The 27,111-nt window shown below is 50.8% G+C and overlaps 1 protein-coding gene across 7 annotated transcripts in view; it reads right to left on the minus strand.

The window, feature by feature from the left end:
* The window catches only part of LIN28A (lin-28 homolog A), a 47,025-nt gene extending 23,901 nt beyond the window's left edge, over nt 1-23,124 (minus strand). Inside the window, exons 1-4 of one of the 7 annotated variants that reach the window (XM_044998170.1) lie at nt 23,101-23,124; nt 18,250-18,317; nt 16,471-16,814; nt 11,602-11,786 (exon numbers count right to left, since the gene is read on the minus strand). In XM_044998170.1, the coding sequence (XP_044854105.1) occupies nt 11,602-11,679 (78 nt within the window). In that variant the 5' untranslated portion in view covers nt 11,680-11,786; nt 16,471-16,814; nt 18,250-18,317; nt 23,101-23,124. The other 6 variants (XM_044998167.1, XM_044998169.1, XM_044998168.1 and 3 more) reach the window with 6 other exon arrangements.
* Between the last annotated feature and the right edge of the window lie 3,987 nt (nt 23,125-27,111).

Below are 27,111 nucleotides of genomic sequence, written 5' to 3' on the forward strand. Positions count from 1 at the left end.
GGAAGGAGATTCCACCATTTCCCTAGGTAACCCATTCCAGTGCTTCACCACCCTCCTAGTCAGAAAGTTTCTCCTAATATCCAACCTAAACCTCCCCCACTGCAACTTGAGACCATTACTCCTTGTTCTGTCATCTGGTACCACTGAACAGTCTAGATCCATCCTCTTTGGAACCCCCTTTCAAGTAGTTAAAAGCAGCTATCAAATCCCCCCTCATTCTTCTCTTCTGCAGACTAAACAATCAGTTTGGTCTGTTGGTTAGAAGTTGGAGGAGAGAAAACTTTGCATCCAGGATCTGGGTCTTGCTGGCAATGACACTTGTAGAAAAAGGTTTGAATTTGCATGCATGCAGATGGAGGGATCATTTATGTGAATAGGATTTTTAACGTCTCTCCTGAATCACTTGGAAAATTTTCCATTGCCTGAGGGAATAGAGAGAGAGAGAGAGAGAGAGAGAGAGAGAGAGAAGCAGCTTCTTTCTAAGGGCTTGTCTACACACCGACTGAGACAGAAATAAGTACATCACCACTTTCAGTTCACATCTTTAGCTATTTTGGTGCGAGTTGTGTGTCAAACACTTATTTTGGAGTAAGCACCTTACTTTGAGTAACCCAAGGGTTTGTCTGAATGGGAAAATTGACCAGAATATCAATTACAGAATAAGTATCCACATGGGGAATTTTTCCAGAATAGTGACAACATTTAAATGCACATCTTTCCTTATTCTCAAATAATGCTCAAACCACTGAGCTATCCCGCCCCCCCAAACATGCTCCCAAACCCTGCCTTAAAAGTCAGCCCAAACCAAAATTTTTTTTTAAACTGATTTAAGTTAAATGAAGATAAGACATCCTTGTTTCAAAATAATCACACCCACACAAATACATACTTATACCTATGTTGGTGCGTGTTACCACTGATCTACTTATTTCTGTTCCAGTTTGGGTGCCGACCTGGCTGACTTTTAAGGCAGGGTTTGGGAGCGGGTTTGGGGGGAGGGATCGCTCAGGGTTTGAGCATTGGCCTGCTAAACCCAGGCGGTTGAGTTCAATCTTTGAAAGGATCTGGGGCAAAAATCTGTCTGGGGATTGGTCCTGCTTTGAGCAGGGGGTTGGATTAGACGACCTCCTGAGGTCCCTTCCAACACTATATTTCTATGATTATGGAGGCATTAGCATAGGGCAGGGGTTCTCAAACTGTGGGTCAGGACCCCAAAGTGGATCACAACCCTGTTTTTATGGGATTGCCAAGGCCAGCTTAGAATTTCTGGGGCCCAGGTCCAAAGCTCAAGCCCCATTGCCAAAAAAAACCAAACCCCTTGGGTTTCAGCCCTGGGCAGCGGGGCTCAGGTTACAGGCCCCCTGGCTGGGGCTGAAGCCCTTGGGATTGCCCCACCACCAGGGATGGTGGGGCTCGGGTTTTGGTCCCTCCTCACGGGGCAGCAGGGTTTGGGTGGGCTCAGGCTTCAGTCCCCATTCCTAGGGTGGTGCTGTAAGTTTTGTGGTCAGAAGGGGATCACGGTGCAATGAAGTTTGAGGATCCCTGGCATAGGAGGACCTGGACTTTATGACCCAAGAAGTCCATTCCAGATCTCAAACACATCCAGACTTTTCTAGGTTTGATTTGAGCCTTGCTCTTAAAAAAAAAGGCCCGAAGAGATTCCATTTGCTTGGAGTCATTTTATCTTGGAGAACATTTAAGGGCGTTTTCTCTCCCCCACCCCCTGGGGGTTTGAGAGTTTGTGGTGGGGGAAGGGAGATGCCTCTAGTGATCAATTTAAAATTTAGACAAAGACAGGAGCTCAGAGACACGGCTGCTCTTTTTGGATAGTGAATATCGGACGCTGTATTTCACTGGATCCAGACTGGATCCAGGGTATACGAATCACACAACACACTGCCTTATTAATCCCAGCAATACTTTACAAAGAAAACAGAAAGGTACAAAGGGGCATTTTCCCATTTGAATAGCTTGGATATCAGCAGATTCCCTTACAAGGACTCCAAGGCTAATTTGGCACATTGCAGGATGAGCCTTCAAGATGCCACCGAACACCCAGTTCACTCCCTAGCAGAGTCTCATTGTGCTCAGTGGCAATCTCTACACCCCATAATTCCCAGTGGATGCAGCTCCACCAGTGGCAAAGTTCAGACAAGCACATCACTGCGTTCTCTAACCCTGCTCAGGTTGAGAACCACTGCCCTGAATGTTCACGGCAGGGGAACACCAAAGGGTCACAACACAGCCAAATGGAAATTCACGTCAGAATTCAAATGCCTATTTGGGAATCATTTCTCCCTATTAATGAGCTATAACCACGAGTTAAGATCACGGGCTGTTCTTTACCATTCGCCAGACATTAGCAATTTTCAGATCTTTTTCAAGCACCAGGAGACTAGAGTTAGTAGCAGAGGCCACCAACAAACAAAATCAGCTGTTGAAAAAAAAAAATCTGTCTTGGTAAGATGCCCCTTGTTAATTCTGGGTGTAATCCCTGCCAGGTTATTTACACTGAATAGTGTAGGTGTGGGCAAAATACGACCCTCGGGCTAGATCCGGCCCATCTAACATTTCTGTCCGGCCTGCCAGGTTCTTTGGCTGCCCCCTTGCAATCTCCGGGCCGCTAAAAGTCCCTTGGTGCAGCAGAGCACTCAGGCAGGCTGCCTGCCTGCCATGGCCCCGTCCTCCTGGAAGCGGCCGGCTGCTGCTGGCATGTCTCTGCGCGCCCCTGGTGATAGGGTGTGGGGATGTGTGTGGTTCAATCCCTTGCTCTTCCAAGGCTCCCTGTGGGACCATGAGTGAGTCAATCTGCGCCTCATCTCCTCCCTATCTGTAAAATGGGAATAATAATATTCCTGTGTCTCGCTGGTCTATTTTGAGCCTGGCATAATGGGGCTCTGATCTCAGCTGCAGCTTTTAGGTGCTATTGTAATACAAAAGATCTGAGCCTCACCTACACTACAGCTTCCACTAGCAGAGCTGTACCTATTGGGAATGACAAGGCTAATAGGATTACTCACTGAAGTAAAGTTACTCAGGTGTGTAAGAGCTTGCATGGTCACTGGCTTCAGACTCATGGAAAGTTAAGCACAGAGTAGCTGCAGGCTGGGCTTTATGTGAAACGTAGGGACCCCTAGATGAGGGACCCAACGTGCTAGGCGGTTCCTGCCCCACAGAGCTTGCTTGCCCTGGGACTGGTTTTATTCTTGGAACAACCTGGTGGCTTGCTAGAAAGAATGGAGGTTTTCCAAGCCAGCAGTGAAGAATATCTGCACACTGGGTAAGGGACCGTGCACGTCACAACAGGAGCAATTTCGGCAGCAGGTTCTAACACAGATGGGATTGTGAGAATGGCGGGAACAGTATATTCCACAACTGGGTCAGGAAACGATGCTCCAATCAAAGCGTAATAGAGCGGCACGGTTCTGTCCGATTCAGAGCAAGAATGGGCAATCCCGTGGTAAAGACACCTGAACCCTGTCTACACTACAAGCGCCACTACAGGCCTCAGTTTTCCTGCTACCGATGCACCCATCTACACCAAGGGTTATCAGGTCTGTTGCACTTCCACTGGGGGGTACCAATGGTGGAAGTGCCAGAGCAGACAGGACTCTGGCATTTGTCTCACCGTGCTGTCTGGGAACACATGGAGTAAGAGTATCAGCGGGGGAGCCATGTTAGTGTGGATCTGTAAAAAGTGACAGAGTCCTGTGGCACCTTACAGACTAACAGACCTTACAGACTAACAGAGTAAGAGGAGATGACATGATTGTACAAGCCACGGCAGCTGGTCTACACCAGTGCTCCCATTGCTAGCACCGAGGAGCTCCTCTTGTGCAACGTCTTCATCAAACCGCTTATGTTAGACCCCGCCGGTGTCTAGAGCAATACAGCTGTCCACAAGTAACACCAGCGGTAATTTAGAACAAAGACCAGAAAAGAAGGCAGAGCTATTTGTTCAGTCTGAAGAGCGGAAACCGCTCTTGTGTTAGTCTTGTGGTAAAGGCGCTGGGCTGGAACTCTGAGCTGACAGCTCCAGTCACGGACTTCCCCTGTGATCGTGGTCAATTTACAATCTTGCTGAGCCTCAGTTCCCCCATCTGTAAAATGGGGATAACAGGCCTACCTTTCTCCCGCCATTTATCAGTCTTGTCTGCGTAGCCTGCAAGCTGACTGGGGCAGGGAGTGTCTCTTCCTACGTGTCTGTACATTGCCTCGCACAAATGGACCCCAGGATCAGCAGGGGTCTCCAGATGCTACCATACCATCTAGTTCTTTTTCAGTTAATAAATGCTTTGCCCTCCTGCGGCACATCTTACACGGATCCTCAGTGCTCTCAGAGAGCGAGAAATTGGCAGAATGAAAAATGGAACCCGGGAGTCCCGACTCGCAGTTCCCCATTGCTCTAATTATTAGATAACCCTGCCTCCTTTCCAGAGGACATGCCTGTCTAACACATGATCTGAACGGCAGGGGAAAAACTGCCATTCCTGGAACCATAGGAATGGGATTCAGATGCCCGCATGATACAGTATCACAAAGCCCTGCCAGGAAGAGTTCTCTGGAGGTAAAATTAAAAAAAACCCACAACAAACCGGCCTAAGTGCTATCCTTATTAGATAGCAAGAACCAAAGTCTTTCTAAATTCTTATCACTTGAGTTTCTCTGGCTACGCGTTAGCATTCCCCTTTGATAAACATGCCGAGAGGTTCCTGCACTTCACTGTAGCTTTTCAACACTCGTGTATCCTTGGCCAACAGACTTTCATTTTTCCACTGTAAGGTTGCTAATCCAATGCATGTATTTTCCACTCTTCCCACAACAGCAGTATTCAGGGGAGGGACTATTTTCCCCAGCAGTGGAAGAACATCTTTGGCACAAAGCTGCAATCAATCCAGCACTGATAACAATAGGCCTTGTGTTTAAGGGCCTGAACTTGTTCCCATAGTAAGTTCTTTGGGTGGGGACCACATCTTCATGTGTATACGGTGCCCAGCACAACGGGCCCAGGACCCTGGTGGGGCCTCTGCACTCTGCTATAATGCCAGCATTAAATAAGTCAGTCTGAGTTTCGCTATTGATTTTTCAGGACATGATCCTGCTCCCATTCAAGGCTGAGCTTTAGAAAGCCACATCAGCCTAGAAATCAGCAACCTGAAGAGGCTCCGGATTTAATTCTCCATGGGATCCGCCACCCTACACACTCACATTTGAGCTTTTAAATTAAAGTTCAGCCTCTACATGGAGCCTCAAGATCAGGGGAGGTGGGAATTGCTTTATACGGAGTCCAACATCCAGCGTTACCAGTCACACAGTGTGCTGGGAAGCTGAGGGTCCCCAGAGAATTGCAGAGTCGAGACGCTCTGGCTAATACAGGCCCCGGTATCAGATGAGTAACAGTAAGGTACATAAAATACCAGGAGATTATTAATCCTTGTGATTTCCTTGGGAAACATGACTCTGAGATGTGGGAGGGGGGGGAGGGGTTTAGGGACCAGGATGATTTTCCTAAGGCGGCTGTTTTAAGGGACGCACAAAACAATAATTCGGGTTAGTTTAATTCCGCTCCCCCCCCCCCCCCGAGTTAACTATTCCCTTTCTGTTCTCTCCTTTTGGGAATTTAATTTGGGGCTTCCAGACATTCCTCAGGCTTTTCTCTGAGCCCGTTTTTTTAAACAGCTTTCTGTTTTAAGACTCGAGTGGGTTTGTTTTTATAGTACACCAAGCTTACTTTCACTAGTTTTATCGGAGGCTCTCAAAGCTCTTCCCGAATATAAAGCCTCACCACATCCTAAGAGGCAGGCAGACAGTCAGGCACCCTGGCAATAGATGGGATATAAAATCCTGCAAGAGAACAGTTCTCTGTTTTTTACAGATGGGGAAACTGAGGCACAGAGAAGGGAAATGACTGGCCCGAGCCAGTCAGAGACAAAGGCAGGAGAGGAGCTCAGGACTCCCGGTTCCCTATTGTAGCTAAGGTGCCCCACTGACAGCCTGGAGACAGAAATCTTTAGCCCCCCCCAAGAAGGGCAGCAGCGCCAGCCTCCCCCCAGTGCCCTGCCAATGTGCCTCAGTTCCATGCTATGAGAACTATTTTGTGACTTGGGAAAGGAGTCAGTCTCCATGGCCCATTCAGTCCTCAGCCTCTCAGCTGAGGCTGCGAACCATGGTACCAGTTAGGGCAGTTGCCTTCAATGTGTTTCAATTCCCCTTCTGCTGGTAACTCTTGCTGCTTGGGGGCGAGCGGGGACTACCCTGGGCGTACACCCACTTCAAGTGCCATGTGTTTGTGTTTTATTCTTTGCCCCAGGAGGCTATTTCATGGGTTCCTTTCTATTCTGGGCTTGAATGGTCTTGCCAGATGGATCCAACCCACCGCTTCTGGGGGGAGTGCTGGCCACTGCTGGGGAGGCACCACTCTAGTCGCCTTTCAAAATAAAACCTGCTGTTGAGACTCTACAGCTGGTCAGGCCCATGAGCGAGTGTAAATCAGTGCAGCTCCATTGTCTTCAGTGGAGTCTGCTGATTTGCACTAGCAGAGGAATGGACCCAGCATTTCAGTTCTTGGCATCCTGGTTGAAGACCAACTCTGCTCCTCTGTGCTTCATCCCCCTTGCCTTCTCAGAGGCCCCCAAATGAATCCATCTCCAGTGCCCGGGGAAGGCTCTGAGATTTAGCCTGAATGCCTCATTTTAAGCTCACAAGGCAGCCCTGGAGGAGCCCTGTTAGTCTCCTGTCCTGCAGAGATTTTAATCTCTTTGTGATCAGATAAAGGGGGAGAGAGAGAGGGAGACTCACCCCCTGCCGGGAAGGGCCATTCAAACCTGGTTCCTGTAATAAAGTGATTTAATAGATCTAAAGAGGCCAATTCCCTTCTTTCTCCCACAGTTACTTCCTGTGGGTCATCATTCACATATGTAAATGAAGAGGGGAAGGAATGGGTTATCAAGGACACTGCAGCCAGTTAAGCTGGTTTGGGGGCATTGTGCAGGTACCCCATGGCAGACTGATACCACCCCTATTCTCAACACCTCCCCAGACACCTCATTGCTTGGATTTGTCCATTTGTCTATTCTCCTCTGGATACTTTGGATTATGGCCCATCACTGACTTGACACCCACACCATTCCTTGGAGTGAAGGTCTCGAAACACACAGCTGTGTAGTGCTCAAGAAGGGTGCTGGGTTGACAGCCCCAATGTCCTCTATTCATGGCACAGCATACACAGTGGAAGTAGGAGTTTCCTTTCTGCTTCTGAAATGTGGCTCAACCTTGTCCCAAGGCATAACTCCTGGGAATGAGAGGAGACGTTCATTCTCCATGCAGCCCTTGGCTTCTCTGCTGGGCAACAAGGGGTCCCAATTTGTGCCATCCCAGTGGTGTTTTGGGGGAAGCCAGACAACTGGACTGAGATCCAGATTAAATTAACAGGCCAAGCAGCCACCGGCTAGTAATGACCTTCAATCACCACCAACCTGGGGCTGGATTTGAACCAGTGACCTTGAGATGAACGGCTCTATAGACCTTCATCAGGCAGAAGCCATCTAGTTGCCCCACAGGCACAGCTCCTTCACCTCAAAGGCTAACCTGAAAGTGTCTTGTTCCCTTTAATGCTAACACACAATTAAAGCAGGAAGCACACGAGCTGAGTAGCAGCCATTTGGGCATCAAAGTTACCTTTGACCCCATTTCTCCCTTCCACCCCACCCCAGAAATAATCCACTCAGTCACTTACATCAGTTTCTTGAACATACCAGCTCTCCACCAACTCCCTCTAAGTTTATGGCTACATTAGAGAACTTGCAGCTACACCACTGTAAACTCTCCAGTATAGAAGAGAGCTCTCTCCTCACCTTAATTAATCCACCTCCATCAGAGGCAGTAGCTAGTCAGCGCCAGAAGCTCTTCCGCCGACCTAGCGCTGTCCACACCAGCACTTAGGTCGGTGTAACTTATGTCGCTCGGGGGGAGTGGCTTATTCACACCCAAGTGACATAAATTACACTGACATAAATGGTAGCATAGACATAGCCTGAGTCTGCAAACGAACGTCACAGGAACTGCTCAGATCAGAGGTTCTCAACCCCACGGCCCAATCAGCACACAGCTGCAGCTCATGTGACATCCTCAGGGCCATACAGGTAGTATATATATTGTGTGGATGCAGCCTGCATAACAAAGAGAGGGCCCATGGTGGTAAATAGGTTGAGAACCACTGGCTCAGAGGGGCGGCACGCCTGGCTCATCGTCGTCGGGTCCCTCAGTCCCTCTCAGAGGGAAGGACCTGCCGCCGATCGCCGCTTTTTTCTTTTCTTTTTTCTGCCGCCTGGGGCGGCAAAACCCCTGCAGCTGACCCTGCTCAGATTAAGTGCTCCCCAGACCCCATCCTGGATGATTTAAGGAAGTTTGTGGCCTTTTCCTAGACAGTGGGTTGTGAGAGATACAACAGACACACACACCCTGGCTAATTCTTTTTTGTGCAGGAATGTTAGTGACTGCAATCAGAAAACTAGACTGTCTGGGGGCAATAAATGCTGGGGAGAATAGAGCATTCCTACCCAGACTCCATTAGCCAGGGGTCACACTGAATCTCTCTCTCACACATACACAAAAGATCCAGTCACTTCTTCTAACAGAGAACTTGGCACTGTCTTTTAGTGGATCTAGTGACCAGTCCCGGGAACTGTTTTCCCCGCCAATCTGAATCCATCTCCTCCAAACTCAAGGACATTTTTATCATGCATCAGAGCAAAAAACGTTTCCTTTCTGTTCCACACCACACCACATCCCTGACTGCATTCTCCCAGGCTAAGAGAATTCAGTTTTCCATGTTCATTCACTTTGGGATTTGCCATATCATTCCATCAGTCGTGACCACAGGAGCCATTCTCTCCTGGAGCAGAAGGTGAAAGAGAATCCAGACCCCACCTCCATTCAGTCTTGTGGTTCCAACACACAGCTTCCTCCACAGCAGGGATAAGTTATAACCAAAACCCTGTATCTGAAACACCCTGAACTCTGCGAAAGCTCTGTTCTGAACTCTTTAAACAATGGCACTCAGCCTACCCCTGGAAGGAACCCTCTCTTCTGGGGGGGGGGGGGGTGTCTCTCAACATCCAGGATTAGGGTGACCAGATGTTCTGATTTTATAGAGACAGTCCCGATTTTTGGGTCTCTCTCTTATATAGGCTCCTATTACTCCCCTCACCCCCATCCCAATTTTTCACATTTGCTGCCTGGTCACCCTATTCAGGAGACATCAATATGTCCACTTCTAAGTCCCGCTTTTTCAGTGGTTTTCACATGATTGTTTAATGTACATTAAATGATCAACTCCATTGCAGGATATTACACTACAGGCACCACACCAACTTTTAAATGAAGAGATCAAGCATGAGTTTCTTTGCTACTATCTAGGAACAAACAACAAATGTTGTTTACAACAACAAAAACCAATCCATGTTCAACTACCCTTCAGCCCTACTATTAACCAGCTATACTATGTCCATACTGGCTGGGCAGATGGTGTTTCACCTGGGTCAGCCTGAATCCCAGGGTAGCTAAGGCCTTTGAAAGATGCAGAACCAGAACAGAGATCACGCAGACAGTCAACATCTCTAAGAATACGTCTACACTGCAAGTGAAGGTGGATTGTAGCATGGGTAGTCGTCCCGCGCTAGCTTTAATCTAGCTGGCACAGTGTAGTGTGGACACGATGGCACAGGCTAGCATCCAGAGTATAAACTGATTGAGAACCCTGGGTATGTACCCTGGTTGCTAGCCCATGTGCGTTGTCTATACTACTACCCATGATCACTAGATTAAAGCTAGCCGGGGTGCACCTACCCATGTAACAATCACACCTTCACTTGCAGTGTAGATGCACCTTAAGAAAAGCCGAATCAGGCCTCAGGGTGTTCCCCAGAGACCACCTATGCTGCGGGGTAAGGCACAGATTCAGCAAAGCACTTGAGACCCATTGGCTTCAGTGGGATTTAAGCACATGCTTTAAAGTGCTCCCCTGGATCAGGGCTTAAGCCATGCTAGCTGCAACAAGGCTCAGAAATGGTTGTGGGCCGGGGGAGCTGGAACAATTTGTATAGTAGGGGTGCTGAGAGCCATTAAACCAAATTGGAAACCCTGGATATAATGGAAATCACTTCAAGCCAGGGGATGCGGCAGCCCCTGTGGTTGAGACAGACTAGCAGAGTCCCTCCCAGTCAGACAGGGATATTTTAAAAGCTGGTTCCCCAGAAGATGCTCAGCAGGATTTCCCTAGGTTGGCATTCAACCAGATAGCAGGTTTCATAAGCCTGTCATATGCAGATGCAAACCGAGACCCGGCCTGCACTACAAACTGTTTTCACCCCATTCCATCTGTAACATGGCCAAGGACTTTTTTGGGGCTGGGGGGGGGGGTTGTTAGTTTTTTCTGCCTCTTTAGACCAAAGAGAAACGAGAACCCATCACATCATGCAAAGAAACTGTCTCAGCCTAGGTAGTGCCAGGGTTAGGACGAGTCTCTGACAAACCCCTTTTACAGCACATTAAGGCCACAGCTGGGTTACACCAGAGGGATCAAAAGGTGGATTATTTGTAGCATCAGTGTGGACACCGTCAATGGGCATCACCCATTGTTAACAGCCACAGCGTGGGGGCTGGGTTGAACCAGGTTCTCTCCTGGATGGGACCTAATCATACCTGTGTGTGTGTGTAAAAATCATTTTCGAATGGGGTGGGAAGCCTAGTCTAACACACTGTATTGCCCCCCGGCCCCCCATAGCTCAGCACGCTTCTTCCTCCACCCGCTGCTCCCCCTCCCACAATCCATGCAGGCCCCGGGACATTATTTCTCCTGCCAGTACCCGAGGGTAGCACTTTTCACCCCACTTTAAGCAGGAGGGTGCCTGCCTACAAACCCCTCTCCATCCCTCCCTCCCTCCCCCACCCCTAGCTTCTCACGCCTAGGGCAGCTCCCTGCCCAGCTTTGTGGGCTCCCACATTGGGGACAGAAAAGGGGATCGAGCAGGTTCCCCGTCTACCCAGGCTGCAGGAGGGTCCTCCGGAGGGGAACCTCGCCCTGGCTCACCAGGCCCCCACGGGGCTGGGGAAGGGAGAGAGGAGGCGAAAACAATCACAAGGAGCAAGCGCTCATCCCAAGGCTCCCGGGGAAAGGCCGCAAGCCTTGCAGGCCCAGCGTGGTATAGGGGGCCCCTTCCCCGCCCCCCACTCGTGGGGCTGATGAAGCTGGCCTGAGATCGGGGGGGGAGGCTGCTCAGAAACAGGCTGGAGCCACCCCCTCCCCAAGAGGCTTCACAAAGCAGGAGCCCAATGCAGGGGGCTCCCCCGTGTCCAAACGCACCTCCCCGAGCGCTGCATGTCCCCCCTCCCCAGCACGGGGGGCGGGAATGCCCCCTGCCGCCCCACTCAGGGTGGGCTGCCCCCAGGGCTCTGCCTGGGCTGAAATCTCTGCTAGCGCCTCCTGCCCCCCCCCCCAGCCCCAGCCCCAGCGTCCTAGGCCTTAAGCCGCCCAGCCCCACCGCCCTGCCTTGGGACCGGCGCAGGAGGCTGGAGAGAAGCCTCCCCCCGCCCCAGTTTTACCTGGTGCACAAAGACATCCACGGGGGAGTCCAGGGCCATCCCCTCCTTGCTGGTCATGGAGAGGAAACCGAAGCCCATCCTGACGTTGAACCATTTGCAGATCCCGGAGCCGTGGAGGGGCTGGGGTTCCTCGTCTGGCTTGGGGGAGCCTCCCGCGGGCTCCTCGCCCGTCTTCGCACAGCCACCTGGAAACATACAAGCCAGACCCACTGAGCTAGGGGCGAAGGAACCAGGGGAGCCGCCTTCGCCATAGTGCGGAGTTGGGGACCAGCCTCCGGGGCGCCCATGGGAGCATGGCCGAGCTTCCCTCTGCAGCCCCTGCCCTTCCCTCCCCCCCGGAGAGACCCCCCACTACTGAGACCCCCGATTCCCTGGGAATCTCCCTGGCTGCTGCTGCTGCCTCCAACCCAGCTGCGCGCACCAAGCCAGGCGGCTCCACTCTAGCCTCGGAGAAACCGCCAGAGCCTTTGCGCCTTTGGGGGCGGGGGAGCCTCTCTCGCCCCAAATCTAAAGCAAATGCACCGCGGTAGAGAGTAAATAAGACACCGAACCCCCACCCCGACATGAAGTACGGGACACCCAGGTCTGATGGCAAAGCGGGCCTGCGGGAATCAATCTCCCATCTCCAGGAGGAGGATTTTGTTATGCTGATCGAAGCCAGCGGCAATTAACCTCGATTAGATCCAAGAGACAGGGGGACCGAACCCCCAAATTCCCGTCTCCTCCTCCTCCCCCGAATGGTGAGAAATCCCCCCCCACCGAAAAGTTGTTGCCTCTCGAATCCAGCTGATTGCACATTTTAAAAGCCACTCGCTCCACTCCCGCCCCCCATTCCCAGCTGCTTAGATTCGCCCAGTCTTCACAAAATCCAAAAAATGCCCACAACTTCCCAACTCTCACCCGAGAGGAAAGCACATGGTGCAGCAACGCACTGATTTCATTTAAACCCCCCACCCCACGCCGGAAAAGAAAAAAGGAGGGGAAGCCACCATTCGTTTAGTGAGTTGCTAAATCTAATGCACCCAGGGGTAGATTCTTTCCACAAAGCTGAAACAAACAAACAAACAAACCACCACCGATCATTCGGGGTAGCTGTGAATTCCACCCCTCTACCAATCCACCCAGTCTGGAATAAAGCAGCACCGAACCTGCAAACTGCTGGTTGGAAACAGAACCCATCCTGCACCCCCTTGGCAAAATCCCGAGCTGCGGCCGGAATCCCCTCCACTCCTCCTCGCTGCAGCCAGCCTGGAGGGTGTCACCGCAGCCCAGCCCCCAAAAAAGGATTCAAACCCGAGAGGAGGAGGGGAGAGAAAGGTTTGCTACATCTTCACTCCAACAATAGAGGTGGGAGGGCCCCGGGGCTTTCAAAGGATCCCAAATTCTAAGAGACAATAGCAACCCCTAGAGCCATGCCCCCTCCTCCTCTCCCGCCTCGACAACACCCCTGAGCTCGCCCCCCCTCCTCCCAGAGGTGGGGAGGGGAGGGGGAGTCACCTTCTGCCATGCTGCCTGCTGCGGGACAGCCCTGGTGAATTTCACTTTCCCCCTTTTCCTACTTCATCACGCCTGCTGAATCCAGGGTTTGGGGAGGGGGGGAGAAGGAGGCCGCCTTGCCTGGCATCCCTGGCTCTGTTTTATCATAGTGTGGGTTTCGCATGTCCCCTTCCTTCCTTTCTTCCCCTCCCCCCACATGACTCAGTAACTTCCCCCCCCCTTGCTAATAATTATACATTCCAAGAGGGATTTTTGTTTTAAGGGAGGGGGAGGCCGCCTGCGAGTGCAAACCCCACAGCGGGCCAATCATGGATAGAAACCACCTGTCAAGACAAAAAAATGGATGACCCCCCCAGCCCTCGTTTGCACTCCACCCCACCCCCTTCAGGACACTGCTGAACCCTCCCCCCCGCCGCCTCTCTGCCTAGAGTCAGTTTGGCTGGGAGATGATCAGCAGGACTTTAGCTGACCTGTTTAAAATGAGAGCTCTCCCGCTTCATTCCTGCTTGGCGTGTTGAACCTTTCTCGGACAATTCCCTCCCCCCTGAAAGGAGAGAGCAGTTTGTCCTACTGTTAGGGGTAGAGGAAGGGAATCGCGAGGGACCCGCTCCAAAAATACTCAGTCAGGGGCATTTGCTCCTAGGAGGATCTGAAATGAATGGGTGTGTGTGTGGGGGGGGTTGATTGTTTCCCCGTTTATTGCTCTCTGGTGGTGTATTAATTTTAAACCACCTGCGATTGGAGTCATCTGGCTTCCCAAACTTCGGATTCGAGCAAATTGAAATGACCCAACCCTGCTTTGGAACAACAACAACAACAAAAGTTATTAATTCAATGCTCGGCTTTAAGTTAAAACTTTCCCAGGAAGATTTCTTTAAAAACAAACAAACAAAGGCTTAAGGGGAGGGGAAAAAGAAAACACAAAGGGATGTTTTATGCGGGGGGGGGAAACAGATTTTTTTGTTCGATGCATCACGTGGAAAACGAATGAAGGACCCCCCCCCTAGTTCGTTGGTTTAAAATCAAAGGCCGGTGGGAACAATTTGGGGAGGACCGCTCAGTTTTGTAAATTTCATTTGTGCCCACGGGCTATATTTCACCCTAATGAGCGGGTTATAACGCCAGCAGCTAAAAGCCACGTTCCCCAGCCGCAGAAAAACCACGGATGTTAAAATGACCCCCCCCAATCGAATCCCCGTGAAACGGTTCTTTTGGCCCCACTCAGAGTTGTAAAATTTTGAAACCGTTGCATAACAACCTGGGAATTAAATCTATTCCAATCACCCTTTAAATAAAGGGTTTTCAGCTCTCACCCCTTCCAGAGAAGTGAGGCAGGGCACGTATCTTTGGCCCTCCCGTAAAGTTCAGTGAGATAATTCCACCCCCCCGGCAGCCGGGCCTCTGGGGTGGGCAGGGGGGGGATTGGAAGCGAAGCCCCAGAGCTGGTTAAAAGGCAATCAGATCAAATGAGATGCGATCAATGCTCCATTGGGGCTGATGGATGGGATTGGAGACCCCCGGGGGTGGGGGGTTCCCGGGCGCACAGCAGAGGGGAGACCCCTAAGGAAGGGGGTTCTTGGCTGGGAAATCCACTTGCTCCCCGGGAAATGCTGGATCCCGGGCTCCGTTCCCCCCGCCCCGGGAGGGGGGCGCGTTCTCTGGCTCTTTGAACTCATATTTGGCATAACATCTTTGGAGCGGAAATGACCCATTTGGCTATTCAGGGAGGGGGGGGGCGCTGTCTTCCCTCCACTGATATTGGCTTGGGGGAGGGGCTAGCTGGGGGGGTGGGGGGGTCTGCATTTGGAACCGAGGGTCCCGATTTGCATGGCCTGAAGGGGTGGGGGCTGGAGGGAGCGGAGCTTTCGCAGGGGTGGGTGGCTCCAAGCTCCCCCCCTCCTCTGGGAGAGAGATTTCATGGCTGGCCCAGGACAATGGCTGAGTGACCAGTGCAGGCTCCATTTCCGGCGCTCGGTTCAAACTGGACAATGCCAGCGCGCTGTTCCCCCGGAGCAAGGCTGAACTTTTAAAGGGACAGCGCCTCATATCCCAGCTCCGGCCAAACCCACCCCGGCCGTCCGGTCCGCGCCTCTTTTCTTTGTAAAGGGACTCCTCGTTCCCGGAGACAATGTAGGTGATCTCCTAGCGGTTCCTTCCAAGCCCCCGTCCTGATTTCCTGGGGGCACCCCCAGACCGCGGAAACCGGGGTCTCTCTCTACCCCCCCATAACAAACCCGGCTCTAAAATGGGTTCATTCGGCTACGGCCCGCTTCCAACGCACAGAGGTGCCCGTGGAACACGATACGGTCCATATAGGGACTGCGCAGAGAAAACACTGGATCTTTCCATCCATCCCCAGCGCTCCCTCCCTCTGGTTTCTCTGACCCCAAAGCGCGCACAAGGGTCCCCTTCCCTTGCTTGTTTTGGGGGTAGGAAGCGGGACTCCCAAACTAGAATGAGCATTTTCCCTTCCCCCAATAAATCATAATGAATTGTAAATTACAAACGATTGGCACCGAGGAGTGGTCGTTCCTGGCGGCCAGGAAACCCAAACTCTCGCCGGGTCACTTTTATGGGGCTTGTTCTTGTGAATGTTCAAACGGCGAGGAGCCGGGCTGGCTGGAGAGTTTCCATCAGTTCGTTCACGACAAGCACCCGCGTGGGGGACGGGCGCTGAGCGGAGACTCGCGGAACAGCGAAGTGGCTCCGCTTTCGGGAAGCAGCGGTTGGCTGCGCGGTGTGTAAGAAAAGCCAGTCCCGCCCCGGGCACTGATCAGCTCCGAGCCATCGGCCTTTCCTCGCCCCGAGCCGGCTGCGATCCGTGCGGGGAACGCGGGGAGGGGATCGGGGGAACCGCCGCTCGCCCTTCCCTGCCCGAAAGAGGCCCCCAAGCGCCGGCTGAGAAGAGGGATCAGACCCAGAGCCGGAGCGGGCAGGCGGGGTTTGTAGGGACCGCGGGGTGGGGCGGGGGACCGCGGAGAGCCGGACAAGCGGCGAGAATTTCACTCCCGGTTCGGAGGGGCCGGGACACCCCGCAATTGAGAGCCTCGGGCTGGGTCTCCGAGCGCTCCCCGCTCCTCCCTCGGCCCAGGCTGGAGAGACTCCCCGGGGAGGGGGACTCTGAGAGCCCCGCTAACCCCTGCTGGGCCCGGCCGCCCCGCAGCCCTGAGTTCCTCGCTCCATTGAGCAGCCCGGCCCCGCCACCCCGGTTCCCGGGCATTTCTCCTCTCGCCCCCGTCACTCGAACTCCTGGGTGAGGCGCCGCTTCTAAAGCCGGTCCCCGCTTTCCTTTCCCGAAGGGATCCTGCCGGGGAGCTGGCGAGTTTGGCCAAGACAACCTCTGGCGTCTCTCTGGGCTCTGCCATCACTCACTCTGCCTCGGGTTCGCATTCAACAGTCACCGATTTGCCAATTGCTTTCTGAGCCGACGCTCGCCCTGCTGGAAGGGAAAAGTGGGGAGGCTTTAAATCAGAGCTTCCGGCTCAGCACCGTATCTGTCTGTGGGCTACCAACCAACCCCTCCGGTAGCCCCGTGCACCGGGCGGGCCAGCATCCTAGACTAGGATGGGGGGAGAAAGAGAATTCAGGCTCAAACTGGAAGCGCTGGCTCTGTCCAGGGTGCTGACTTGGTGGGGCAGGGATGCCTGTCGCTGTCTCTGGTGCTGAAAGGCAGATCGGCCTCACTCTGTCCAGGTTCTGAGCGGGGATTTCATTTTCTAGACAAACCCAGAAACACACAAGAAAAAATAATTCATTTTTCCCCGTTAAACTGAATCTAACTTGTTAAACATTCCATGCCCCGCCCCTCTTTTATCTGGCATGTCCATAGTTATGAGGGAAACCACAGTCCAGTTGCGTTGCCATAATCTCACATTGAATCTATTTCCCCGTGTTAAGTATTCTCACACCTTCTTGTCATTATCACCACAAAAGTTTTTTTTCTCCTGCTGATAATTCCTCATCTTAATTCATTAGCCTTTTCATGGTCTCTGTATGTGTATATAGATCTCCTTACTATGTGTTCCATTCTGTGCATCCCATGAAGTGGCCTGTAGCCCACGAAAGCTTATGCTCAAATAAATTTGTAAGTCTCTGAGGTGCCACAAGTCCTCCTGTTCTTTAATCTCAACGTAGTTATCTTTAAATCTTGCCTTGATTGTTATTTCTAATACAGTAGTTCCATTTTTGCAGCCAAGGCAAAGCTTTCTTTAGGTATTAACTGGCGTCTTGGTTTTTAGGCAGTGGCTGGAGTCTGTGGAGTGTGTTTTGATCATTGAAAAACTACTGGTACTGCTCAATATTTCTGAGACACAATCTAAAATAATGGAAGAAAGGCCTGAATAATTCCGCCCCCCCCAATTATCCCCTTATTTTCACTTTTTGGATTGAATATCATGTGATGTGACTCGAGATATTAGGACATCTGAACAAGTGTTATGATTTTAAATAATTGTTCTGTTGCATCACTGTTATAATATTTTAATAATCTGGGTTATTAATAACTATTACCCAATTAACGGATACCTATTTAGGCATGACTCACAAAGTAAGAGGTGTATTTAGTTTGCAGGACACACAAGGCATGTTCATAAGAACCAGCGCCACGTGTCTCACCTTGCAACCGTTGCAAACTTTCAGATGCATCTTCCCAGAGCAGATAAGGAGGTAGGGAAATGCTGTTCTAGGGAACTGATCAAACCTTCCCAGCAGTGATTCGGGAGGGTGCTTTTATGACAGTAGATTTCTGAGGCAATAAAACTTCCAGAGGGGAAAAATGCCTGTGACTCTTTTGATTTGTCCAGGGTCTAGTTAGGGGGGGAAATATGCCCCTTGACACTATGATAAGAAGGACCCATTCTTCAGTATGAAAATGAAGGACCATTCAGAAACAGCTCTCGTGTAACTCAGTCAAAGTGAATGGATTTAGGCAGGGATGGTTCTGACCCTTATGTTCTCTTCTCTCATTCCCCCATCACTATCAGGAATAAGTGTATTCCAGGTACAGGGAGAGACTGACACCAGCTACATAAGCTATAGGCGTTTTGCTCCTTGGCATGTTGTTGCATTTGTAACTTGTAGCTGACACGGATCAAGGAATGATAGCTACAGTGATTGGGAGAGAAACTATAAAGTACAAGGGGATCTACTGACCTGCCATGGGGAGGTGACACCTGATGGTCAGAGCACTCATCCTCACAGCGTGGGGGAGATGGGCCAATCTGTGCCGGACAAAAATATATAAACATATATCAGAGTGAAGGCTGGCTCAGGGACTGCCCAAGAAATCAGTGCTGGAGGCTGGGCAGCAGCCCAGGAAGCCTCAGGGAGCCCAGGAAGCCCCTGTAGCCATTCTTTACCAACAGCTTCCACTGCTCCTCTTGGAAGCCAGGCCAAGCCTTCTTGTGATGGGGCCAGGACAGCAACTCACTGCCTTGGACCACAGAGCACAACTCAGCAGGAGGATTGCTGAAACCTGCCAGGCAGTGCTTAATTTGTGTCAGGGATGAGCCCTGGCACCTCTGGGCTTGGCAGTTCATAGCCCTGGCACCTCTGGGCTTGCTGCACAAGTTATGAATGTAAAAAAATTGCTTGAGCCCTGGCACCTAACTGCTTGAGCCAGGCGCCTCTTTCATTACATATTAAGCACTGCCTCCAGATCCCCCCGTTTCCATCCAAACTGATGCTAGTGGGCTCAGCACCACTCCAGACATGACAGTTAATAGACTAGACATTGGGGGAAGGGGTCTGTACCTCTGATGGGTTGCCACTGAGTGGGGAACTCTCTGCTTGTCTGTCATATCCCTTTGTCTGTCAGTCTCTGCTTAGATTGTCACTAGCTCTGTATCTGTACAGTGCCAAGCCTGGGATCTTGTGTGGCCTCTAGACACTGCTGTAATAAACGTCATCAATAATTAAATGAAGAGCAACTTTGCCTGAACCTAAGCTTAGTGCTCACATCAGGGTGATGGACATCAGCATAGGAACGTACATAGACAAGACAGAACCGGCTGTCTCAGAAGCTCCTGAAGGAACGGCTCGCTGGTACTGCATGCTGTCTGTGTAGCCCCTTCCTTTTCATAGCCCCCTTTTGTCTCTAATAGAAAGTGACCTTGAATATACATGTACATTCATTAACCTTTCTAAATGATCAAACTCGTTATTCCCTCCTATGGCTTAATCTTGCATAATGCCCAGTGCTCTGACTGATCTCCAACAAAGTGCTTTAAGCATGTGCTTAACTTTAACCTTAACATTGACTTCCAGGGCTGCCTGTGGGGGGGGGGGAAGTGGGGCAATTTGCCCCAGGCCCTGCAGGGGCCCCCAGGAGAGTTTTTCAGGGCCCTGGAGCGGGGTCCTTCACTCGCTCTGGGGGCCCTGGAAAACTCTCACGGGGCCCGGGCCCTCGGAGCTTCTTCCACTCTGGGTCTTCGGTGGCAATTCAGCAGCGGGGGGTCCTTCCGTTCCAGGACCCACTGCCGAAGTGCCCCAAAGACCTGCGGCAGGGGGGGTTCTTTGGCCCCGGGACCCGCTGCCGAAGTGCCGGGTCTTCGGCGGCAATTTGGCGGCGGGAGCCCCCCACCACCGAAGACCCCAGGCCCCGTGAATCCTCTGGGTGGCCCTGTTGACTTCAAAGGAACCACTCGCATGCTTAAGTGAAGGGCCGGTAAAGGGCCAGGGAGCTCAGCCCCTGGCAGGATCCAGCCTCTACAGTCTAACCTTGGAACTTAATTTCCCCTTCCTTGGTGCCTTGTACACCATTATCCTTGTACCTGGCTTGACTCTATGTGTCTGTCTGCCTTGGAACTGTTAGTAAAGCCTTTGTAATGTCTTGAGAGAAGCCTCTCTCTTGACAGTAAATATTTTGTAAGTTGCTTATTCTGGTTTCATTTACATGATATACATTCAAAGTAACTCCACTGACATCAGCTGAGTGACACCTGATTTGTACAGGTGTTAATGAGATCAGAATATGGCTCAGCAGATTTCTGTGAGAGCTCTGAACACTAGCTTCCCAATGTCACCTAAGCCACCCCCAAACAGCCTGGCTTTACTGCTTGTGGAAAGTGGCAGATGAAAAGCCTTGGGAGATGAGGTCCCCTTTGTATCTATAAAATAGGCCCCACAAGCAGATGGGGCAATTTTCCTTTGCATCCCCCACTCCCTGTCCTATCCCCAACACGGAACCCAAATGAGCAAAGCACACGCTGGAGGGTAAGCATATGCTTAAATACTTTTGTCGAATCAGGGCCGTGAGGTACCATCTCTAGGAGCAAGAAGATTTGTCTCCATACCAATTCAATCCTCAGCCTCTCTGCTGTCACTACCAGCAAGGATAACAATCAGTGCCAATTGGGATGAGTATTGTTGTGTGTGTGTGATGTGCATGCTTGTCCACTGGGAACTCAAATGAGCCCCACAATTCATTTCACATAGTCCACTGAACAGCTATCAGATGATAATGACTTTTGGTTACTACTGACGTAGGCTCAGTATGAACCTGCGACCTAGAGATGAAAGGCTCCATCTCTCATTAGCAATCTCCTGAGCCAGGCTGTCCTGATGTGAATATTCCTGATGAATTCTTCACTTCCACCTAGGATACAGTAGAACAGGGGTAGGCAACCTATGGCACGCGTGCCAAAGGCGGCATGCCAGCTGATTTTCAGTGGCACTCACAATGCCTGGGTCCTGGCCACCGGTCCGGGGGGGCTCTGCATTTTAATTTAATTTTAAATGAAGCTTCTTAAACATTTTAAAAACCTTATTTACTTTACATACAGCAATAGTTTAGTTTAGTTATATATTATAGACTTATAGAAAGAGAGCTTCTAAAAACGTTAAAATTACCGGCACACGAAACCTTAAATCAGAGTGAATAAATGAAGACTCAGCACAGCACTTCTGAAAGGCTGCCGACCCCTGCAGTAGAATGAACTATACCAACAAGTTGCCTTTAAAAATATAAAAACTGCAAGAGAGCTCAACAACAATATAATCAGTTAATTAATTTCAGTTTAATTATCAAGCCATCCCCCACAACTTCAATTTAGCTCTTCAGCTGCTGGAATGATATGTGCGTTCAACAGCTACTGAACGTCTCAATATATAACCTAAGGTAATAAGTATGCTTAGCACCTAGGGCCAGATCTTGCAGCTGTTGAATTCAATCAATTCAAATTGTATAATTTACTTCAGTGGGAAAGGAATAGGACTCTATATAGCACTTCATTCCTTCAAAGCACCGTACGGACATTATCTCACCAGTAACTATAAGTGATCCCTGTCATGCAGGTTAATATTATTTCCCTCATTTTATAGCTGGGGACAACCAAGGCACAGACACGTTAAACTATTTGCTTAAGTTCACACAGCGAGTCAGTGGAAGAACTGGAAAGAGAACACAAGACTTCCTGGCTATTAGACCAGATCTCATTTGGGAGCTAAATTCTGCTCTTAGTTGCACTGGGGTAAATTCAGAATAAGTCCATTGACTTCAGTGGAGTCACCCGTGATTTATACCTGAAAACAGAATTTGGAGAGATAATTCCTTGCAGAACCATGTGAACAAACTGCTCCCTAAACTGCAGCTCTCTCCATGTAACTGTGGGGTGAGGACAAAGCTGATCACCTGTCAATTCTCACCACTGGCAATCTCTGTATCTGTAGACAGAGAATTTCTATTCATCCATCAAGGTGAAACAAGCACAAGCAAAGACTACGGCCATGTGGATTTAGTTTGCTATGTAATATACAGTTTGTGTGGTCCTCACACTCTTGCTGTTACATGGTTTTTGGGGTCGCTAAGCTTGGCATCCTGATTAAAGGTGAAGTGAGGACACGCAGCTCGGAGCTCACTTTCTTCGGTTCTGCTTCACTTCTCATCAGAGTCTCTCCAAACATCTGGGTGACCCAAGGTCATTGTGCTCCACCAGCCACTTACCTCTGCCAGCGAGGGACACCTCAGCTCAGCAAATCCGGCTGCAATATTGCAAGCTCTCTGTTTGGTCATGCCATCAGGCGTTCAAAGGGAGAGAGCCATTTCCTATTGTCTTCGAAGTGAACAATCCATTCCTCCTTCCATCATATTGAGAGGCGTCTCCAGTAGGTGCTTACCTGCATCTCCAATCCTCTGTGGGACACACGGCAAACTCTAGACTCTGAATACCAAACAATGCCTTACGTGTGTAGAGAACCACAGACAGCTTGTGATTGGTAGGAGACTTACTTGGTCTGGGGCTACCTTCCTTGCATGTTTCTGATCCCCTTGGCAGGAAGCTCCCTTATGTCTGGATCTCTCGTTCAGCCCTGACTGATTTCAGACCAGGAAATACCTGGAAAGTTGCATTCCTTAGACCTTCTCTTGTAGAAAGGGGCCTCTGTAGATCTGAGTGTCTCACTCTTGCCTGGTTGACTCCCCTGGCAGGAGAGTGCCTGGAGGCTACGGCTTATCGCAGGAGGTGCTTTGTCCTGGTGAAGCCAAATGGAAGAGCTTTGGCTGATTTGGTTATTATCCCTGGTTACTCTGATTTCTCAGAGGGGAAAGTTTCCTACGAAGGCCTCCCTTCCTCAGTCCCTGACTCTCTATTCTCCTATCAAGAGCCCCAGTGGCACATCTCTCCCTGCTGCCCCCTTGTTCGCTATGTTCGTCGAGGCCTCTGGTACTCCCAGCCGCAGAAATGCCTGGATGGAGGTGCTGAGAGGAAGGTGGATCGTGATGCTGCCTCTCCAATGTAATGCACCTTTTCAGCACCCCAGCCTTTTCCCTTCTCTAGTTACCTAGGTGACCAGCCAGGCCAGAACACTGAGAGTAAACAAAGGATGATGCTCTACAAGCCTCACCCTTCAGCCCTTTCCCTCTACTGCGGCCCTGGGCATATTTGTACCCCATGAGCCAAACAAATTAACGTGGAATTGAAACAACTGTAAGAGGAGAATTTAGCCATATCCCTGAATCCCATTCCTGTCTCACTGCCCTGTCATTCTGAGCAGCAGGTGTCTTACCGAAGGCAGGAAGTGCCCTGTCCCCTTGGACAATGGCTTGGATGAGGCTGGCATCTGCTCGGGGGAGGCTGGCTTGAGCATCACACTAGAGAACCCGCTGCTTCCCTTTGTCACATCGAGCTCTGCGGTTAGTTGCCCTGCAGCATCTCAGCAGCTGGAGACGGGAATTAAATCCATGTGCACAGGCCACACGGTGTGACTCAGGCGAACTTCACCTGGCATCTTTTCTGGTCTTGACAACTCAATTGGCCCAAGCTGCCAGGGATGGGGATGTGGTATCTGGCCTGGCAGCCAAGGCCCTGTTTAGCAGCTGCTGTGGTCAAACCGCACTGCCCTGCAGGCCAGTCTTGTGGCCTCGTTAAAGGGGAAGACAAAAGACTTCAGCGGCGCCTGTTTTTCTGCAACATCCAAGCAATGCATGAAGTGCGCAGCGGAACTGTAAGAGCCGTCTCCGGACTGGCCAAGTGCCTGTCACAGCCTCCTGGGGCTGTGTGTTGCAAACGGTGTCCTGGAGTAACGTGATTCGACCTGCTCCAGCTTCTTCCCTGGTCCCGGAGCCCAGCAGACACCTCCACAGCTGACATTGTATCTTCTCTGCGGCTGCTTTCCAGTGTCTGCTAGGAAGTCCTTTTCCAGATCATCTCCCACCCCCACCCAAGAGTCTTAAAAGGAGACTGTGGCTTAGTGGTTAGAGCAATCATTTGGGAGTCAGGGTTCCTGGGTTCTGCTATTGTCTCTGACACTATTCACTGTGTGACCTTGCCCACGTCACCTCTGGAAATCAGGCTTTTAACCTATCCGTGCCTCAGTTTCCAGCTGTGTTAAACAGGGCTGAGAAGGCCTCCTTTGCTGGGATGTTTCAAGGCTTCATTCACTGAGCTCTAAAGGGTGCTTCATACAGTCAAAGCATTATCATGAGGACCATGGTTCTCCTCCCCTTCTGCATCATGCGCCATGTTCAGTTTCCCTTCAGGAAGTAACTAACCTCAGCGCAGAGTCACACTCAGTGGACTGTAGACATCCAGTGGGACGGGGTTTGGGGACCTCTGGTGAGAACTTCCCCTTATGTTAAAGCAAAGAGGGACCCAAACCAAAATCTAGCACCAGGCAGGAGATGAAACTCAGAACTCAGATCGAAATCCAGATTTAGCAAATAGTCCCTCTCCGGCTAGACAGGCAGAACCACAGCTCCCGATCGGAACACCCCAAACTGGAGGTTGATCAGAATCCAGAGAGGGATCTGAATGCTGCGGCCTGGACCCGTCTCAGTTGAACAGCCGTTGATGGCCTGATTGTGAGGTACGGAATGCCGGCATCTCCCATCGACTTCAGTGGTTGGGTACTCAACCCCATACGTGTGTGCAACAGACGTGTGGCTCCTAAACCTTAGGCCACAGGCAACCTCAGCTCAGTGATATGCAGCCCCAGCTGAGCAGATTCTTTGTAAAAGCTACAGGGGCCCCCACGGCAATGGCTGTGTCTGCAGATTTGCCAGTGGTGCGCTGGCGTGCAATGGGAGGAAGGCTGGCCCAGTGGTAGGCTGCTAACCTGGGACTCAGGACACAGGAGTTCGATTCTGTGCTTGGCCATAGACTTCATGTATGACCTTGGGTAGGTCACATGGTCTCTGTGGGCCGTGGTTTCCCACAGGGATAAAAGCACCGCCCTCCCTCACCAGGGCATCGTGCAGATAAACACGTTAGGTGCTCAGATGCTGTGGCTAGCGGGCCCGCTAGCCAATGGACATACAATGGTCTGAATCATGCTAATAAAAGCTCAGTGTGGGATTTCCCAGGGGAAAAAAATGAGTTAGCAGTTCAATGTTCATTGTCTGAATTCAGGATGGGGGTGGTGGGAGCCAAACCTAGGCTAATATTATGAGAAAGTCAAGTCCATGATGCAGAACAAGGATTGGCAAGTAGACACTAGAGGCTGGATCTGGTGCACGGTTCTGTCCAGAGTTGTGCACAAGAGTCTGTTGCTCTGGTGACATCCCGCAGGACATAAGGGAGGGATTTGCGCTTTTAAGGAATTAAGGTTTTCCTTTAGGAATTTGTGCTAAAATTCAGAGATGGTGCACACTAGGAACCAAACCTCACCCTCCCGCCAGCCACAAGGCCATGCGGCTCCCATTGTAATCAGCACTGCCATTGGCTTCAGTGAGGACAGGCTCAGGCCCCAGCCAGAGATAGTTATTGGTGCAGGAAAATGCCACATGTCTCAGACCGAGAGCGCACGATCAGGAGATCTCACGTGAAAGCTGCATGAGGCCGAAAACATCCGCTGGTGAGAAAGAAATCGATAGACCAGGGAACCACACACATGCATTTTCACACCCTCTCACACACACACATTCATATGCACACTCATTTCTCTCTCACACCCACACACATTCACATGTACGCACACTCACACTGATGCTGACACACCCACCCACTTGCACTACCACCCAGGCTCTCTCGCACACTCACCGTTTGAAAAGTGCCAACACATCTCAGCCGTGAAAGAGTGTGAACACACTGATTTCCTTTGCCTCCTCCTCCCCCCAACATGCTTGCCTGGCCCTGTAAATACCTAGTGGACTCTAACAACCTGCATTTCCCCATAGGGAGATGACTGCGTGAGAGCTATGCCGGACACAGCGACCTCTTCTGGTCATCAGGAGACATGTCTGAAGCATGGATTTATTTTCTGCTGCTATTTCGTGAGTTGCGTCATATTCCAAATGAAAGAAAAACATCAGGGGAGGAAGTTCTCTTTCTCTGTCTCCTTCTCTCTTTCTCTGTCTCAAACCTCGGTGCATCTTGTCCTTCCTACTCTCCTTTCCCAGCTCTCTCTTTTTCACACTCCTTTTCTTGTCAAGGAGTGACAGTCATTAAAACAATTAAAAGAACTGTGTGCAGCGGGGGTGGTGGAACGTGTGTCTTTAGCGTCTCTTCTTCCATTTTTTCTACCAATGTTGGAAAGGAAGAAAGTCACCACTGATTCCAAACCCTGATCCCAAAAACACATACTTACATACGCAGCTGAACTCACTGTGGGGCTCTCTGAAGAACTCCACTGGTTAATTCATCTCCAAGTGTGGTAGGGTGACCAGACAGCAAGTGTGAAAAATCAGGACAAAGGGTGTGTGTGTGGGGTAATAGGAGCCTATGTAAGAAAAAGCCACAAATATCAGGACTGTCCTTATACAATCGGGACATCTGGTCACCCTAGAGTGCAGCTGCTTTCAGGATTAAGCCCTCAGAATCTACGAAATCAGAATTCTCACACCGGCCCTTAGAAGTGCCTGTCACTGTTTTGTCAGCTCTGTCGCTGTCAGTGGGGCTGGCATCTCTTGGTTTGGGAACTGATGTATTAACGCTACATCCCAGCAAGGGATCCAGCCTGCTGATGGATTCTGAGACTCGAGATATACAGGGTATCCCTTGACTGTGCAGGGATAGCACAGATTTCCAAAGATTCAGAAAGGTACGTTCAGCAAATTTGTGAGGGAGGCATCAAATATATCACTCCATTCTCCCCACAAAATATCATCAGCCATTGCACCGGTGGGGAAGCCTGTTCACGCTTTCCTGCATTCGGACACATTTCCTGTGTCTCAGACGTTGTTAGCGGGCTGTCACCCTGGGTATTTCTTCTTGTAACTATGCGTAAGGACATGAAATCCTGCCTGGTTGAAGTCAATGGCAAAATTCTCATTGACTTCAGTGGAGTCAGGATTTCCCCCACCATCCTGGCATGATCTCAGGGCACATCTACACTTCGAAATGAAGTCAACCTAACTTACATCGGCATAAAGCTGCCACAGTAATTACATCACTTGTGCATGTCAATGCTTTGTTCCTTGTGTTGGCGGGGCCCGGCCGCACCAGGCACGCTCGTACCGATTGTATTGTCAGTGCGGGGCACTGTGGGATGGCTCCTGAAAGCCAGTAACAGTCGATGTAAGCCCCGCAGGGGCTGCACTGACACTGCATCCACCTAACTACGTCGACATGGACTCAACGT

This window comes from Mauremys mutica, chromosome 23 (genome assembly GCF_020497125.1).
Source record: "Mauremys mutica isolate MM-2020 ecotype Southern chromosome 23, ASM2049712v1, whole genome shotgun sequence".
In the NCBI taxonomy this organism is placed as follows: Eukaryota; Metazoa; Chordata; order Testudines; family Geoemydidae; genus Mauremys; species Mauremys mutica.